The sequence below is a fragment of the Erinaceus europaeus genome, chromosome 4 (genome assembly GCF_950295315.1).
Source record: "Erinaceus europaeus chromosome 4, mEriEur2.1, whole genome shotgun sequence".
Lineage (NCBI taxonomy): Eukaryota > Metazoa > Chordata > Mammalia > Eulipotyphla > Erinaceidae > Erinaceus > Erinaceus europaeus.
The window spans coordinates 126,682,552-126,700,268 of record NC_080165.1 but is presented as its reverse complement, the minus strand read 5'-3'; the positions used below and the strand labels follow the sequence as shown (position 1 = coordinate 126,700,268).

General features: G+C 39.3%; 2 protein-coding genes across 11 annotated transcripts in view; one reads left to right on the top strand and one right to left on the bottom strand.

Annotated features, from left to right (window-relative positions):
• Positions 1-17,717, bottom strand: part of HDDC2 (HD domain containing 2) — a 605,961-nt gene that overhangs the window by 536,972 nt on the left and 51,272 nt on the right. The window lies entirely within an intron of this gene.
• TPD52L1 (TPD52 like 1) overlaps positions 1-17,717 on the top strand; it is a 106,515-nt gene that overhangs the window by 69,671 nt on the left and 19,127 nt on the right. For all 10 annotated transcript variants that reach the window (XM_060190524.1, XM_060190523.1, XM_060190522.1 and 7 more), the window contains one exon: positions 3,166-3,314. In XM_060190524.1, coding sequence (XP_060046507.1) covers positions 3,166-3,314 — 149 coding nt within the window. The remainder of the gene's footprint in view (positions 1-3,165; positions 3,315-17,717) is intronic.

The following is a 17,717-nucleotide window of genomic DNA, read 5'->3' as shown; positions in this document are numbered from 1 at the left end:
GCAATGTGATTTTAATTTACATTTCTCTAATCATAAATGAAGTGAGGCACTTTTTTCATATGCCTGTGGGCAATATATATATTTTTCTTTAGAAAACTGTTCATCTACTATGCCCTCTTTTTAAATTATTAGGTTAGTTTTGTTGTTGTTGTTGTTGCTCGGCTGTATGATTTCTTTACATTTGTTTGCTATCAGCCCTTTGTCAGTTGCATGATGTACAAATATCTTCTTCCAACTACTGAGTTACCATTTTATACTTGTGGAATTTTGATGTATAGGAGCTTTTCAACTTGATGGAATACCATTTATTTAACCATGTTTTGGCTTCCCTTGTCCATGGAGTTCAGTCTCCAAATATATCTTTGGTATTAAGTGAAGTGTTTCACAAAGGAAAATGGAGATACCATATGATCCAGCAATACTGCCCTTAGGCATATAGCCAAAGCATATGAAAACACTAATTGAAGACGCATGTGCACGAGTATACTCTTAGTTGCATCATTCACAATTTTCAAGGTGTAGAAACAGCCTAAATGTCCATAAACAGATAACTAGATAGAGAAGTCCTGGGATATGTACTCAATGGAATACTCCTCTGCAATTTAAAGAGACTAAATTGTGTCTTTTATGACCAAACGGATGGACCTGGAAGTGATTATTTGTAGTGAAGTAAGTTAGGAGGAGAAGTGAAACAAATGAATTTGGAAAAAAAAAAAAAGTAACCAAACTGTTTTTTAGGACTGTGTGAGAACTATCCATTGGGGATGGGCTTGGGGAATAGAACTTTTGGTGGTGAATATAGTGTGTAACTAGACTTCTGTAATCTTATAATCTTGTAAATCATTATTCCATATGTAATAAAAAATATTAAGAAAACTAAATAAGATAATTTCTTAATTAGGTTGAATGAACAAAGTTAGGCAAGAATGAATTTATACTGTATGATTCAATTTATGTAATTTTTTAAAAATGAAAACTAGACTCAAGTAAAAGAAAGATTTGTAAGGGGCCAAGCAGTGATGCACCTGGTTAAGCACACACATTACAGTGCATAGGGACCCTGGTTCAAGCCTCTAGACCCCACCTGCAGGGGGAAAGCTTCACAAGTGGTGAAGCAGGGCTGCAGGTTATCTCTAGGGCTCTTTCCCTCTCTTATCTCCCCCTCTCCTCTCCATTTTATTCTGTCTCTATCTAATAATAAAATTATTTTTTAAAAGAGAGAAAGGAAAGAAGGAAGGGGAGAAAAGAAAGAAAGAAAGAAAGAAAGAAAGAAAGAAAGAAAGAAAGAAAGAAAAAAAAAAAAGAAAGAAGGAAAGAAAGAAAGGAAGAGAAAGAAAGATCTGTGATAGTGAAGAGGAACTTTTGGGGATCATGGATATACTCACTCTCTTGAGTGTGGTGGTGACTTCACGAGTATGCATATGTCAAAATATACTTCTACATTTTTAATGTATGCAGTTTATTGTACGTTAATTACACACAATTAAGCTGTGAATAAGAACAAAATAACACACATTGCTCATATATGTGAGATACATTACTTTAGTCCCTTGTTCCTCCCTTCAGAAAGGCAGTAGCTTGATAGAACCACAATGTCCATTCCGTGTCTATACTAATGTAGCTATGTGGACTTATCAAAAAAGAAATAGCGCCAATAGCGACTCCTTTTTAAAAAAATATTTATTTTGTATTGACTAGAGACAGACATTGTGGTGAGTCTCTCTTACCTCAGGAATCCTTCCCTGAGACCATGCGCATACTTCTGCCTCCTGCTTTATATCCCCATAATACACTGTAGTTTTCTTCACACCACTTATATAAAGTTAGTGAAATACAATAATAGAACTCTGTTATCCTGACTGCATTGTAAGCACTATAACCTCAGGGAATAAATATATAAATATGTTATAAATATAAATATGTTCTATTTCCAACAACAGCAAATAATCTGGATATTAAGTATCCTACCTAACCATAAAAACAAAATTGAAAGGGGTGGGGGAGATAAAGAGGGAGAGAGACAGAGAGACACCTAAAGCACTGCTTCATCACTCGTGAAACTTTCCCCCTGCAGGTGAGGACCAGGGGCTTTGAAACTGGGCCTTCACACACTGTAATGTGTGCACTTAACTAGATATGCTGCCACCCAGCCTCTGTTAATAGCAACTTGTAGAAAGAAGCTGTGAAGCAAGTCTGCAGGTGTCTATCTTTCTCTCTCTCTCTCTCTCTCTCTCTGCCTTACCCCTTCTCTTGATTTCTCTCTGTCCTATCCAATGATAGCAATGGCAACAATAATAACAACAACAGTAAACAACAAGGGCAACAAAAGGGTAAAAATAGCCTCCAGGGGCAGTGGATTCATAGTGCAGGTACCAAGCCCCAGCAATAACCCTGGAGGCAAAAAGAAGGAGGAGGGGGAAGAAGGGGAGGAGAAGGAAGAGGAGGAAGAAGAAGAAGAAGAAGAAGAAGAAGAAGAAGAAGAAGAAGAAGAAGAAGAAGAAGAAGAAGGAGAAGGAGAAGGAGAAGGAGAAGGAGAAGAAGAAGAAGCTGTTTAAAATAAATTTTTTTCTTTAAAAATATTTATGTATTGGGCTAGCAAGATAGCTTTCCTGGCAAAGTGCCTTTCCTCCCCTGGATATGACCGAGGGCCCACAACACTGGGAGAAGCTTTAGTGCTGTGATGTCTTTCCCTCTCTCCTTTTGCCACTTTCTTTTTTCTGTCTGAATTATTTTACTTTAACCAGTGAATCTCTGACCATGACAATAAAATTATATCTAATGCCCTATGCATGAGACTGATGCTCTGATTTTATTATTAGAGACATACATAAATGAATAAATAAACTTCTGAAAAGTCAAGCTGTATTATATTGATAACAAAAGTTAAGCTGTATTTTCCTGCATTACATGTGACTTTCATTTTCTTTACACTGTGCTGTACAATTTTTTTCAGTAGGCAGTGATTAAAATTGCAATGATTAAAACAAGTATTTGATTCTGTTTATAAATATTGGACTACCATCTCTAAAGAATGGACTTGTTCTCACAAAGTATTGAACGATATAAATAGGAGGGTGCAGAGGCTACTTTGAGCACCCAAAACTTTAGTATATGTACGTTTTAGTAGCACTGACAGGTTTTCTCACATGATTTTTTCTACCTTAGCTGGAAGACGAAATTACAACTTTACGACAAGTTTTATCAGCAAAAGAAAGGCATCTGGTTGAGATCAAACAAAAACTCGGCATGAATTTGATGAATGAATTAAAACAGAACTTCAGCAAAAGCTGGCATGATATGCAGACTACTACTGCGTAAGTACATTGTCCAAATTAAAAATAAAAACTGCTGGGGCTTCTGTCCTGCCATTTTAATATTTTTTGTTTGTTTGCTTTTTGGGTTTTTTTTTTTCCCTATAGAAGTGATGTGGAACTTGTAGATAGAAATTAAATTTCTCTAGATGTAAAGTAAAGGCATATAAATATTCATTAAATGTGTTGCTTGTGAAACTGGCTTAATAAAGTAGTTTCAAGAAATATGACCTTACTCTTCGGTTACTTTCCATCAAACTACTTTCATGTGGTGATGATTTTTTTGTTTTCTCATATGTATATCTTGTTGTCATTGGTGCTTTACAACCCTGAGCCAACATTTTTCTGATACAAAGAGAGATAGAGACAGAGAAGAAAAGAGGAGAGAGAGGAAGAGAGAGAGATACTATAGCACTAAAGACTCCTCTGTTGTGGTGGGTCATGTGCGTGACAGTTATATACATATTACAATTTTATATATGTATAATTTGCTAACAGGATTATTGCTGGGGTGTGGTGCTTAAGTCATTCCCAGAAAACATGTTATTCATTTTCATTTTGTTTTATTCTTTTTTTGGTTTATTTAAGAAGCAGGTGATAAGCAGAGAGAGAGAGGTAAGAGATAGAGGCTGAGAAAGAGGAATCCCTATAACTTTGCTTCACCCCTTATGAAGCTTCTCCCCTGTAGGTGTGGAGCAAAGACTTGAACCTGGGTAGTGTCACATAGTACAAGTGTCACAAAGTACACTTTAATGGGTGACCCACCCCCTGCCCTCAATTATCATACATTTTTGTAAATGTCTTTTATTTAGATTCATTTGTTTCTGAGTGAGCAGAGAGAGAGAGAATATCAGAGTCTCACTTTACTGTATGCAAAGCTAAGGTTTAAAGCCAGGACCTCCTGCTTAATTTTGATATATTTTTAAGCATTATGAAATATATTGTTTTTCATAGGGTTCTAAACAGGTGGTGATTTTCCATCCCAGTTCTTGGCATTCACTATGTATTATGACTTTCCATCAAAATGGTTGGCAGTTTTATTTCAGGATATATTTATTTAAAAAGAAACTATGCTTTTTGTCAGCATTTCCTTTTTATAAATAAAAAAATAAATAAAGATAATTTTAAAATTTAAGAAGTTTATACTTCTCATATTTTTTGAATATAATGGCCACCCCCTCTACTCTAGGGAATACTTAGAACTGGTTCAACACTGTAAAATTATAGAAAATATGTATGTTATTCTCTGGCCTGGTTGCTGGCATATAACTTTTAATCATCTTATAGTTTCCTAAATGAGAAGAGCATGACAAGCAACTTTTATTTTAATATAAATTTAATAAATTGATTAATCTGGAAACTACAGTAGGAAGAGTTGCAGTAGTAACAGGCAGAAATTCTTTCCAGTTTTGCTGAGGGACACCTTTCCTGGTTCTTGAGAACGGAGGTCAGTGACCTTGTTCTTTTTCCTTTTTTTATATTTATTTCTAATTAATTAATTTTTTGTCACCTGGGTTAATGATGACTTTACCAGAAGGATGGTTCCCCCAGTGCCCAGAAGGTTTTTTTTTCCTTTTTATTTTATAGAGAATGATAGAGGAGGAGAGGAAGAAAGAGACAGAAAGAATGAGGGCTGCCTTCAGCTCTGCTCCATCACTCAAAAGGCTTCTCCTCTGCAGGTGAAAACTGGGGACCTTCACACTGGGGTCCTTGTGCATTGTAATGTGTGCACTACACCTAGTGCAATATCTCCCAGTCCCTGTGGCCTTGTTTCTCTGTGAAGATGACCTTTCTAAGAACAATTAACTGTAAACAAAATCTAAAGTCTTCCTACTGATGGTTTTCAGTTTCCACAAAGGGAGAAGAGAAGGCCTACCACAACCCCACTCTGTGAAAGCCCACCAATCCTATAGATTTCTTTTAAATTAAAAAAAAAATTATGTAGTTATTATTGGATAGAGACAGAAATAAATTGAGGGGGTGGAGAAATAGACAGGGAGAGAGACAGAGAGACACCTGCAGCCCTGCTTCACCACTCATGAAGCTTTCCCCCTGCAAGTGGGAACCAGAGTCTTGAACCTGGGTTCTTGTGCACTGTAATGTGAACACTTAACCAGGCACGCCACCACCACCTATCCTATAGATTTCTATACTTCTATACCCAGAAGCTTAACCACAGATATCAGGGCACAGCCCAGAGCAGGTTCAGATGGAGTCAGGGAGACCATCACTTTATCTCTAGAGGCTAGCCATTTTCCCCCTATCTGATAATAACAATTGTGAACTGATATAAGAGCTCAGCTTCCCCAGAGACCCACCCTACTAGGGAAAGAGAGAGGCAGACTGGGAGTATGGACCGACCAGTCAACGCCCATGTTCAGTGGGGAAGCAATTACAGAAGCCAGACCTTCTACCTTCTGCAACCCACAATGACCCTGGGTCCATGCTCCCAGAGGGATGGAGAATGGGAAAGCTATCGGGGGAGGGGGTGGGATATGGAGATTGGGCGGTGGGAATTGTGTGGAGTTGTACCCCTCCTACCCTATGGTTTTGTTAATTAATCCTTTCTTAAATAAAAATAAAAAAATAAAAAAAAGAAACCAAACAATGATGTTTATAATTTTTCACTCTAATAGATATAAACTAAAGTTCTTTATAGCAATAATTGATAATAACAGATGCAAACTACAGTCCCTTTAAAAAAACAATAATAGATATTAACTAGAACTTCAACTCTTCAAGTTCAGTTACCCAAGGGACTATCTGGGTAATGGATGTGTCAAAATTTGTATTATGGAAAAGTGAAGCAGGAGATTGAAGCATGTGTCTGGTCTCAGGGAAGGGATTCCTGAGGTAAGAGATGTTGAAACAGAACTCTAAAGGATGAATCAGAATGTAACCAAGCCCAGACATGAAAGAGTGTCTCTTGCTTGGTCTTAGGGGCAATCTGCAGAAGGCTTTCCCCAAGGTAAATAGATACAGTTAGTTAGTGATGTTGAGAAGGCTAGGAAAAGGGGCCAGGGTCATATGATGGAAACAGATGGGGAAAAAAAGAGGAGTGATTCTTATTTGTCTTTAGATAAGTTCAAAGGAGGTTTTAAGCTTCTTGGCATATAATCGTGCATTACGTAGCAGCAGGGATACATTATGAAAATATGTCATTAGGAAGTTTGGTCATTGTGTGCTGGCTTCCATGCTCCAATGTGAACCTTGGGTTGAAAGAAATGACCTCAGATAGGGAGTGGGGCGGTGGTGCAGCGGGTTAAGCACATGTGGAGCAAAGCACAAGGACCGTATTGGCATAAGGATCCCAGTTCAAGCTCCCCACCTGTAAGGGAGTCGTTTCACAAGCGGTGAAGCAGGTCTGCAGGTGTCTATCTTTCTCTCCCCCTCTGTCTTCTCCTCCTCTCTCCATTTCTCTCTGTCCTATCCAACAACAACAACATCAAAAACCACAACAATGTTAAACAAGGGCAACAAAAGGAAAAATAAATGAAAATAAATAAATATTTTTAAAAATTTTTTAAAAAGAAATTACCTCAGATAACATTGCTGGTGAAAGAGGAGTCCTGATGGACCACATCAGTTAGACGCTGCATGATGGGACTTCACTGAGTGTGACCCAAGCAGATCTACCTCACAGTTTTTATGACTGGATTACATCAAAGCATTATGAGAAACATCTAAGTGTTTTGTTTTTTTTTATTTATTCCCTTTTGTTGCCCTTGTTATTTTATTATTGTAGTTATTATTGTTGTTGTCGTTGTTGGATAGGACAGAGAGAAATGGAGGAGAGAAAGATAGACACCTGCAGACCTGCTTCACCGCCTGTGAAGCAACTCCCCTGCAGGTGGAGAGCCGGGGTTCGAACCGGGATCCTTATGCTGGTCCTTGTGCTTTGCGCCACCTGCGCTTAGCCTGCTGCACTACAGCCCGACTCCCTGAAGTGTTTTTTTAAGGGTACATATATCGGTGGTGACTATTCAATCACCTGGGTATTATTATTTTTTAAAAAATATTTATTTATTCCCTTTTGTTGCCCTTGTTGTTTTATTGTTGTCGTCATTATTGGATAGGACAGAGAGAAATGGAGAGAGGAGGGAAGACAGAGAGGGAGAGAGAAAGACACCTACAGACCTGCTTCACTGCTTGTGAAGAGACTCCCCTGCAAGTAGGTAGCTGGGGGCTCGAGCTAGGATTCTTATGCCATTCCCTGCGCTTAACCTGCTGCGCTACCGCCTGACTCCCTTCCTGGGTATTATTCTATATGTCACTCATCATTCAGACTCTCTGGTGCCATATGAAATATGCTAACCACAGTTACCTTGCACATTCCAGACTCTGTGAGGGGCATTGGTTTCTTGTCAGCATATGCAAGTTCAGGCCTATGGACCTATTAACTTACTAACTTGTTAACTCCTGACCTTTACCAGATACCCTTTCCTCAGAGAGCAGGAGTGGAGCAAAGGAGACTATGAGCTACTGCTTGTATATTTTATTTTACTTTATTTTATTTTATTTTATTTTCCTCCAGGGTTATTGTTGGGGCTCAGTACCTGCACTACAAACCCACTGCTTCTGGAGGCCATTTTTCCATTTTGTTGCCCTTTTTGTTACCTTTGTTGTTGTCATTATTATTGTTGTCATTGCTGTTGGATAGGACAGAGAGAAATAGAGAGATAAGAGTAGACAGAGAGCGGGAGAAAAAGACAGACACTTGCAGACCTGCTTCACTGCCCGTGAGGTGACCCCCTCCACCCCCCTGCAGGTGGGGAGTGGGGGCTCGAACCTGGATCCTTACGCCGGTGATTATGCTCTGCACTTAACCTGCTGATCTACTGCTGGACTCCCAACTACATAGTTCATAATGACTAAACAAAGGAAATAGAACAGCAGCAGTGCAAACATATATTAATAAGTAGCAGACATCATAAGTTCAGAGGGGGTCTCCAACAATTGTGAATGTCATAGATTATACTTACACAAGCCTAGACTGTATAATCTATAACATATCTACAATATCTGGTCCAGCCTGTTGGGACCACTGTCCTACATGTGGTATACGTTTGACTAAAATATTAAACAAAATGTGACTGTATGTGGTTTGTCTTATTCCCATGTTTGGAAAACAAATTTGTTTTTATGGTTAGGTAGGATACGTAATACCAAGCTTTGTTGTTGTTGTTGGAAATAGAACATATTTTTTCCCTGAGGTTATAGTGCTTAGAATGTAGTCAGGATAACAGGGTTCTATTATTGTATTTTATTGACTTTTTAAGTTACTACAAATAACTATTTAAAGGGTAAGTATGAATAGTAATGTGAAGAAAACTACAGTGTATTATGGGGATGGAAAGCAGGAGATTGAAGTAAGTGTATTATCTTGGGGAAGGCTTCCTGAGGTAAGAGAGATTGAAGCAGAACACCAAAGGATTAGTCAGAATGTGACAGGCCCTGAGGGCTAGGAATGTCTCTTGGTGTTGAGGGTACAGTCTGCTGAAGGTTCATCTAATGAGAAATAGGTCTAGTTAATTCGTGATGCTGAGACAGTAGAGAAAAAGATCAGGGTTTGCCTTGCATTTGTCTTATGTGGCTTCTGATAATAGTGTTATTCTGTCGGAAGCCATTACAGGTATGAGGGCAGTTTCATTATGATTTTTATTAGTGATTTAGTAATGATTAACAATATTGTAAGATAACAGGGGTACAATTCCACACACTTCCCAGCATCAGAGTTCTGTGTCCCATCCCCTCCATTAGAAGCTTCCCTCTGGGAGTATAGACCAAAATTCTTTATGGGGATGAGGACATTTTCCAATAAGTATTCATGAGGCTCTACTCTTAGGTATTATTTTCAGGGACTAATTTAAATCCCACCCCCACACCCAGGAATCTTAGCATTTTACTTCAATTTATTTAAGATAGTTATTAAACTACTCAAGATGGAATGGTTTAAGTTCCTTTTTAAAACCATCTCCATATCTCCATGAATCTATGGTCCAAGGCAGACGGTTATTAAAGGGGCGTTTTATGTGTTAGTAAGGAATGAACACTTATTAAAATGAAGCACATCAGGTTGAATAGTTCACTATAGTGTTCCTGCATCTACCTCTAGAAGAAATTCAGATTTTCCTCCAGTGACCTCCCTGCCTTTTTCATGGTATAGCCACTGTCCTCTGTTTCCTTGAAGATGACATTAAAAGGCAACAAAATATAGACAAAAAAGCAAGTATAGGAATCTGTGTGTGTGCTTTTAAAGTCTCTCAAAACAAAGCACAAAGCAAGGACATTAAACCTCAGGCATAGAAGACCTCTTAACCTGCCAGGTATTCGTTATCTTTCTATAAAGGAGATAATTTGTTAGCAGTGTAATTATTCATACCATGGCCTTATTCCAATATGAATCTTACCACAGATTAAAATATGCCAAGATCTTTCATTAACATAGCATTTTTCTTTTCATAGCAGGTTTTCTTTCATAACAGGCTTTCTTTTCATTACAAATCAAACTAAATAGGTCATGATTGCTTAATCAGTATGCAAAGTATTGCCTCTGGGAATCACCTCCCTTTCTGTGACAGCTAAGATTCTTTTTAGTGCTTGGGAATTTAATTTTCCATTCCTCTCTAACACTACTCTAGTTCCCTCACAACAAAATTTTCAGTTTTTTTAAATGCACAGTGCTTGAAGATTTGTTTATGAATTATTTATTCTTTGATGTTGTGCTTCTAGAACTTCCAGACCATTATGATCAATAATGATTCTTTTCTTTCTTTTTACCTCCAGGGTTACTGCAGAGGCTCAGTGCCTGCACTATGAATCCACTGATCCTGGAGGCTGTTTTTCCCTTTAGTTGCCCTTGTTATCATTGTTGTTGTTATTATTATTGTTATTATTGCTGTCATTGTTGTTGGATAGGGCAGAGAGAAATGGAGAGAGGAAGGGAAGACAAAGAGGGGGAGAGAAATATAAGACACCTGAAGACCTGTTTCATCACTTGTGAAGCGACCCCTCTGCAGGTGGGGAGCCAGGGGCTTGAACTTGGAGCCTTACACCAGTTCTTGTGCTTCGCGCCATGTGCATTTAACCCTCTACGCCACCACTCGGCCCCCAATTATTTTCTTTTTTTAAGCCTGCTGTGACAGGCTTACTAGGATCAGAAGTGATGGTGAAGATTAAAAACCTATTTTAAAACATTTTCTTTATTTTTATGTTTGGATAGAGACAGAGAGAAATTGAGAGGGGAGAAGGAGAGATAGAGTGACACCTGCAGCCCTGCTTCACCACTTCATGAAGCTTCCCCCCTGAAGGTGGGGGTCAGGGGCTTGAACCTGGGTCCTTGTGCACTGAAATGTTTATGCTTAACCAGGTGCACCACCACCTGGCCCCCAAACCCTAATTAAAAAATTAAGTAGGCAAGAATCTGTTCAAGTCAAACTGAACCTCTTGGCAGAGTAATATACGCTTAACCAGGTGCTGCAGTGTCTAGCCCCTTGAACCTCTGAAAAAATAGACCTTTTTTTTAAAAAAATAATTTTTTATTAGTGACTTAATAATTATTGACAGGATTGTGGTATAAGAGGGGTACAATTCCATACAATTCTCATCATCAGAGTTCTATAACCCATCCCATCCACTGGAAGTTTCCCTATTATTTATCTCTCTGGGAATATGGACCAAAAATCTTTATGGGGTGCAGAAGGCGGGAGGTCTGGCTCCTTTAATTGCTTCTCCACTGGACATAGGCATTGACATGTCAATCCATACCTCCAGCCTGTTTCTATCTTTCCCTAGTGGGGTAGGGCTCTGGAGGCTGGAGGGTTCCAGGACTCACTGATGAGATCATATGCCCAGGGAAGTCAGGTTGGCATCATGGAACCTAAAGGTAGAAGTATAGCAGATGAAATTTTGCGTCTTCATGTTGGAAGGAGCTAGGAAATCTATTTTAGGTATATTCCAACGGGCCCATGACTTCACTAATTTTTGCCTAAGCCCAACAGCTAACCTATAGATGTGCTAGGAGTACTGTCTGGGAAGATGGTGTCAGAACTGAAGATAGCTGAATAATGGCAGAGAAGCTCCCAAGTATGGGAAAAGTATAAAAATACCATTAACACTTCCCCAGAGCCTCACCCTACTAGGGAAAGAGAGAGGCAGGCTGGGAGCATGGATCGACCTGTCAATGCCCATGTTCAGCAGGGAAGCAATTATGGAAGCTAGACCTTTCCACCTTCTGCACCTCATAATGAGCCTGGGTCCATACTCCCAGAGGGATAAAGAATAGGAAAGCTATCAGGGGAGGGGGTGGGATATGGAGTTCTGGTGGTGGGAATTGTGTGGAGTTGTACCCCTCTTATCTTATGGTTTCTGCCAGTGTTTCCTTTTTTTAAATATTTTTTATTATTTTATTTATTTATTCCCTTTTGTTGCCCTTGTTGTTTTATTGTTGTAGTTATTATTGTTGTTGTCGTTGTTGGATAGGACAGAGAGAAATGGAGAGAGGAGGGAAAGACAGAGAGGAGGAGAGAAAGATAGACACCTGCAGACCTGCTTCACCGCCTGTGAAGCGACTCCCCTGCAGGTGGGGAGCCAGGGTTCGAACCGGGATCCTTATGCCGGTCCTTGTGCTTTGCGCCACCTGCGCTTAACCCACTGCGCTACAGCCCGATCTCCCCAGTGTTTCCTTTTTATAAATAAAAATTAAAATAAATAAAACAAGAAGAAGCTCTTTAAAAATATATATCATTAACTATAAACCCCATTGATCTGATCTTGGGCTCATGTCTGTTCATATTTAGCACAGGAGCCTTTGTAACCTCTGTATCTCTGTCAATATGAACTCACATTCCATGGTCACAGCTAGGAACATTCTAGGCTGCACTCATTTCAGGGTCTGTCTTCCTAAAGCACCAGAGTATGCTGACCCAGCCTCCCTTCAAAGAAAGAGTGGGGCGGTCCCTAAGCATTGCTGCAAAAGTAGACCTTTCTTACTGACTTTTATTGAGTAATAGAGTTTTTACAGTTACTTAAAACAAAATCTCCCAGAAATCAGTTGTCAGTGAAGTTAGTGAAATCAAGAAACATGATTTGAGGGCCTGCAAGGGAGTTTATCTGAGTGGTGCGCCTGCTTTGTCCTTCAGATTGGAGCCCAGTCCCCACTTCACTGGAGGAAGCTTCCATGGTAGTATACTTGTAGTTGAAGTTTGGGTATAAAACTAGACTTTGTTTCTTTCTTTTCACCTCATGTGAGTCTTGCTCTGGTTTATTTAGACACTAGAAGTACAGGGAGGATAAACAAAATGTTCCCCTGCTCTTAGAATGTTTGTGCAAGTCTCAGAAATGGATTCAGAAAAAGATATAGAATTCCTGGACTAGGAGGAAAATGTAGTTACAGCACCATGGGGAAATGTTTGGAAAGATGCGCACAAAAGGAATTCTGGAGCATGAAGGAGAGACACATAAATCATTATCTTCTTAAGGCATATAATTCTCATTTTCCTGCCTTTCGGATCATAACTGACAATAAGCTAAAGATACTTTAATACTTCCACTTTCACTTAAGGGAAATGTATTTGTCTCACATTTTAGAGACATATTTTTTATTTAAGGAAACTGTGTTTCTTGCTTTATATACTATGTAAGTTAGCAATAGGGTGAGTTATATTTAGATTAAAATAAGAGATGCCAGTAATCTAAAATGCTAAATACCACTTCCATTTTAATTACAAGGTTGTCAAGTCAATCAAAAGGTTGATAATCTAGTTGTTTTGCATTATTTAAATTTATTGAACGTAATTGTATAGGATAGAGTTGAAAACATGGTTTTAAGTACTGGCAGTACAAACTATGTACCAGGGCGCACTAACCTTGCTTCAAGGTTGTCAGTGGCAGCAAGAAGACCTTTCTACAGATGTAGGCTCCGAGTTCTGAGTAGGGCTATGTGTTACGATTCAGTTTTTAAATTAAGCTCAGTTAGGATGAAGTATAAGGCTACAGGGTCTGTGCAGGTCACAACTCTAGAGGGAACTTCACTTAGACTGTGATGTGATGTGATGTGATGTCAGTCTTTGGAGCCTTAGATGCTCCAAGGGTCCAGCTAAGCACTTTCTTTTTTTGTTCTTGTGGGTCGCTGGCTACTTTATTCTTGGATAGTCCTCTCTCACATGTAACCCTCATGTTTTACCTGCTGGAAATCTCTCCCCAAGTTATTGATCTCTAAGTGGTTGATGGGAAATACTAATTACAGAAAAAGAAATGTGGTGGTAAGGGGGTTATAATGTAGAATTCTTGAAATATGACGCTGTTTATTCTCTTTCCCTAAATGTTGAAGCTATGGAAAACTGACAACTCACTCTCAAGTGGCTCTCATCTGGAAAACAGTATATTCTTTTTAAAATACTTTATTTATCTTGGATAGAGACAGAAGATGAGAAGGAAGGGGGAGAGGGAGAAAGAGACCTATAGCACTGTTTCACCATTATTTAAGCTTCCCCTCTACAAATGGGCCTCAGGGGCTTGAACCTGAGTTCCTGCACACAGCAGTCTGTGTGCTCTACTACATGCACCCCCACCCAGCCCCAAGACAATAGATTCTGAAGGGAGGCAGACATACAGAACAGGGTACGTAACTCTCATTCTTCAATTGAAGCATAACTCCTCTGGGCCTACGTTTCATCATCTCATTTCTGAAGGGATGTCAGAAGTACCTGTCAGAATTAATATTTGCTCCATTGAACTGTTTATATAATTGAGCTTGAACCTTGAAATTTCACGTAGAACTAGAGTAACATTTCTCATGGCGCGGACATCAGTGTCACTGACATCACACTAGTGTCGTCAGATGCCTTTGTTTGATATAGAAATGTGTTCAGAACACAATGGACAGGAAGTGCCTCTGTGGCAGAGCACATGCCTTGCACACGTGAAGCCCAGAGATCAATCCTCGGCATACAAGGAAGTGCTCTGGTCTCACTATTTACCTCTCATAAACACAAGCAACATAGTTCACACAACATTTTTTCTTTATGCATTACAAATTATTCTGATTTTAAAACTAGTTAATCCAAGTGTTCAGTTAAATTTTTTGGAAGTGCTTCTTTTGAGGAATTCTCAGAATATATTATTTCAACACCACATCTGGCATTTAAATATTAATGTTAGATATTAAAAGTTCTTAATTTGGGGGGGTCAGGCGGTAGCACAAAGGGTGAAGCACACGGACTGGTGCAAGGATCCTAGTTCGAGCCCCCGGCTCCCCACCTTCAGGGGGAGTCGCTTCATGAGTGGTGAAGCAGGTCTGCAGGTGTCTATCTTTCTCTTCCCATCTCTGTCTTCCCCTCCTCTCTCGATTTCTCTCTGTCCTATCCAACAACAATGACGGCAATAACAACAATAATAACCAGAACAATAAAACAATGAGGGCAACATAAGGGGAAAAATAGCCTCCAGGAGCAGTGGATTCATGGTGCAGGCACTGAGTCCAGCAATAACCCTGGAGGCAAAAAAAAATCTTAATTTTTAAAATTTTCACCAGAGCTTCATCTCTCCAGGATGACTATTTTCAGGCGTAAAGAGAGAAACAGGGACCAGGTGACTCTTGAGTAGAGTGCATGAGTACCTGGGTTCAAGCCCTTTGCCCCCACCTGCAGGGAACTATCTTCATGAGTGGATGAGCAGTGCTGCATGTGTTTCTTCTCTCCATCTTTCTCTAGTCCTCTCTCTCTCCCTTGACCTCTTTATCTCTACCATCTATTAAAGCAAAATAAAATAAAATAAAATAAGTAAGGAAGAAAGAAAGAAAGAAAGAAAGAAAGAAAGAAAGAAAGAAAGAAAAGAAAAGAAAAGAAAAGAAAAGAAAAGAAAAGAAAAGAAAAGAAAAGGGCATCAGGAACGGCAGAATTGTACATTTAACCCTAGTGATAACCTTAGTGGTGAAGGAGTGAGGTGCGTGGAAGGGGGGGGACACACAACAGAACTCCCCAAAGTGCAGTGGAGATAAGACTTGAACCTGGTTCATGTTCATGGCAAAGCAGACACTCCCAGGTAAGTATTCTTGTTGACCCTAAATTGAGAAAAATGAATTAAATGTCTTTTTTAAGTGATTTAATAATGATCGATAAGATAGTAGTATAAGAGGGGATACAGTTCCACACAATTCCCACCACCGGAGTTCTGTATCCAGTCCTCTCCATTGAAAGCTTTCCCTAGAGAGAGGCAGACTGGGAGTATGGACCGACCAGTCAACACCCGTGTTCAGCGGGGAAGCAATTACAGAAGCCAGACCTTCCACCTTCTGCAACCCTCAATGACCCTGGGTCCATGCTCCCAGAGGGATAGAGAATGGAAAAGCTATCAGGGGAGGGGGTGGGATATGGAGATTGGGTGGTGGGAATTGTGTGGAGTTGTACCCCTCCTACCCTATGGTTTTGTTAATTAATCCTTTCTTAAAGAAAAAAGAAAAGAAAGCTTTCCCTAGTCTTCATCTCTGGGAGTAGGAACCAAAGATCTTTATGGAGTGCAGAAGGTGTAAGATCTGGCTTCTGCAATTGCTTCTCCTCTGGACATGGATGTTAACTAGTCAATCCATATCCCCACCCTATCTCTAGCTTTCCGTAGTGGGAAGGTGGGGTTCCAGGACGTATTGGTGAGGTTGTCTGCCCAGGAAAATCAGTTTTGCTTCATGCTAGCATCTGCTTGGTGGCTGAAAAGCATTAAGATATAAATCAAAACAAATTGTTTAATAATCAGGAACTTAAAGGTAATAGCAGATGAGGACCTAGTGGGGGGGTATATTGATATGTGGAAACTGGGAAATCTTATGCACATGCAAACTATTTTATTTACTGTTGATTATAAAAGATTAATCCCCTAATAAAGAAAAATAAAAAATAAAAAAGAGAGAGACGAAAAATAAATACACTGGGTAGAATCATGCCCCCTAAATTCACATCCACCTGGAGCTTCAAAACATTAGGTTTACTTGGAAATGGGGTGATTGGCAGGTGAAATTAGTTGAGATGAGGTCACACTGGGCAGGGGGTGGGCACTGATCCAGTTTGTATGCTGGCTGGAGTATACATGCATGCACTCATGCACACGAGCACCATGAAAAAAAAAAAGAGAAAAAAGAAAGAATATAGCAGATGAGATTTGGGGTCTTCATGGTGGAAGGAGCTAGGAAGTCTCTTTTAGGTATATTTCAAGGGGCCCATGACATCCAGTGATATTTTAACTGTCTCATAACTGATAACAAACTTGTATGTTATTTGATGTGTAAACTGCATGAAATTCTACAGTTTAACACAACTGAAAAAAGTTTTCCCATAATTAAGTAAGACCCAGAGCCTTGTAGCAAAAGATAAATAAAAGATTGCGATTTTAATAAATGGATATTTTTGTATCTTCACACATACACACACAAAAAAACTAAATTAGGCAAACTTCCTAAAAACGGTTTACTTCTTTGACAATTGCACCTCTCACTTGCTGCTTGAATATCCGGATCCATCTTCCACATTCTCCACACAGCTCCTTCTAGAAGCATGAATACCTCCTAGTGTCCATGTTCTTCTTTCACCCATCTTCTCTTTGACCTTTCAGTATTCAGTGTAACTTATTTGTTTATCAAGTGAGTATCTGGTTTAGTATGATCATGTGGTGTTGCTAATTTGACAGACGAATCCCTTCCTATTAACAAAAAGAGAATAGTAGAAAGCCAGACAAATAAAGTGACTTCAGTTCCAAGGAAGGGAAGAGCAAGGAGCATATTTAAAACATTGCCTTAGAGTTTGATAATATATGTAGAGCTGGATGACATATGAAAAATGGATGATGTGGATGGATGAAATAAGTTTCTATATAACTGATTTCATGTGGTGTAAAGTCTGCGTGAGATAGCATATACTTGCAAGTTTTTTAGCCTAAGAAGGTTAACTTCAGGGGCAATTAACCTGGGAACCACATACTTGAAAGATGGTATATCTATTGTAAGTGGTTTTTTTTTTTAATCCAAATAAAACTTTCTTTTTCTTTTTTTTTTTTTTTTAGTTTTTTAAATGTATTTTCCCTTTTTTGTCCTTGTTGTTTTTCATTGTTGTTGTAGTTATTGTTGTTGTATTGATGTTGTCGTTGTTAGATAGGACAGAGAGAAATGGAGAGAGGAGGGGAAGACAGAGAGAGGGAGAGAAAGACAGACACCTGCAGACCTGCTTCACCACCTGTGAGGTGAGCCCCCTGCAGGTGGGGAGCCGGGGGCTTGAACCAGGATCCTTTCACCAGTCCTTGTGCTTCGCACCATGTGCGCTTAACCTGCTGTGCTACCGCCCAACTCCCCAAACAAAACTTTTTACCATTTTATTTGTTTATTTATTTTTGTTGTCACTGGGGTTTCACTGCTTTGGAATGACT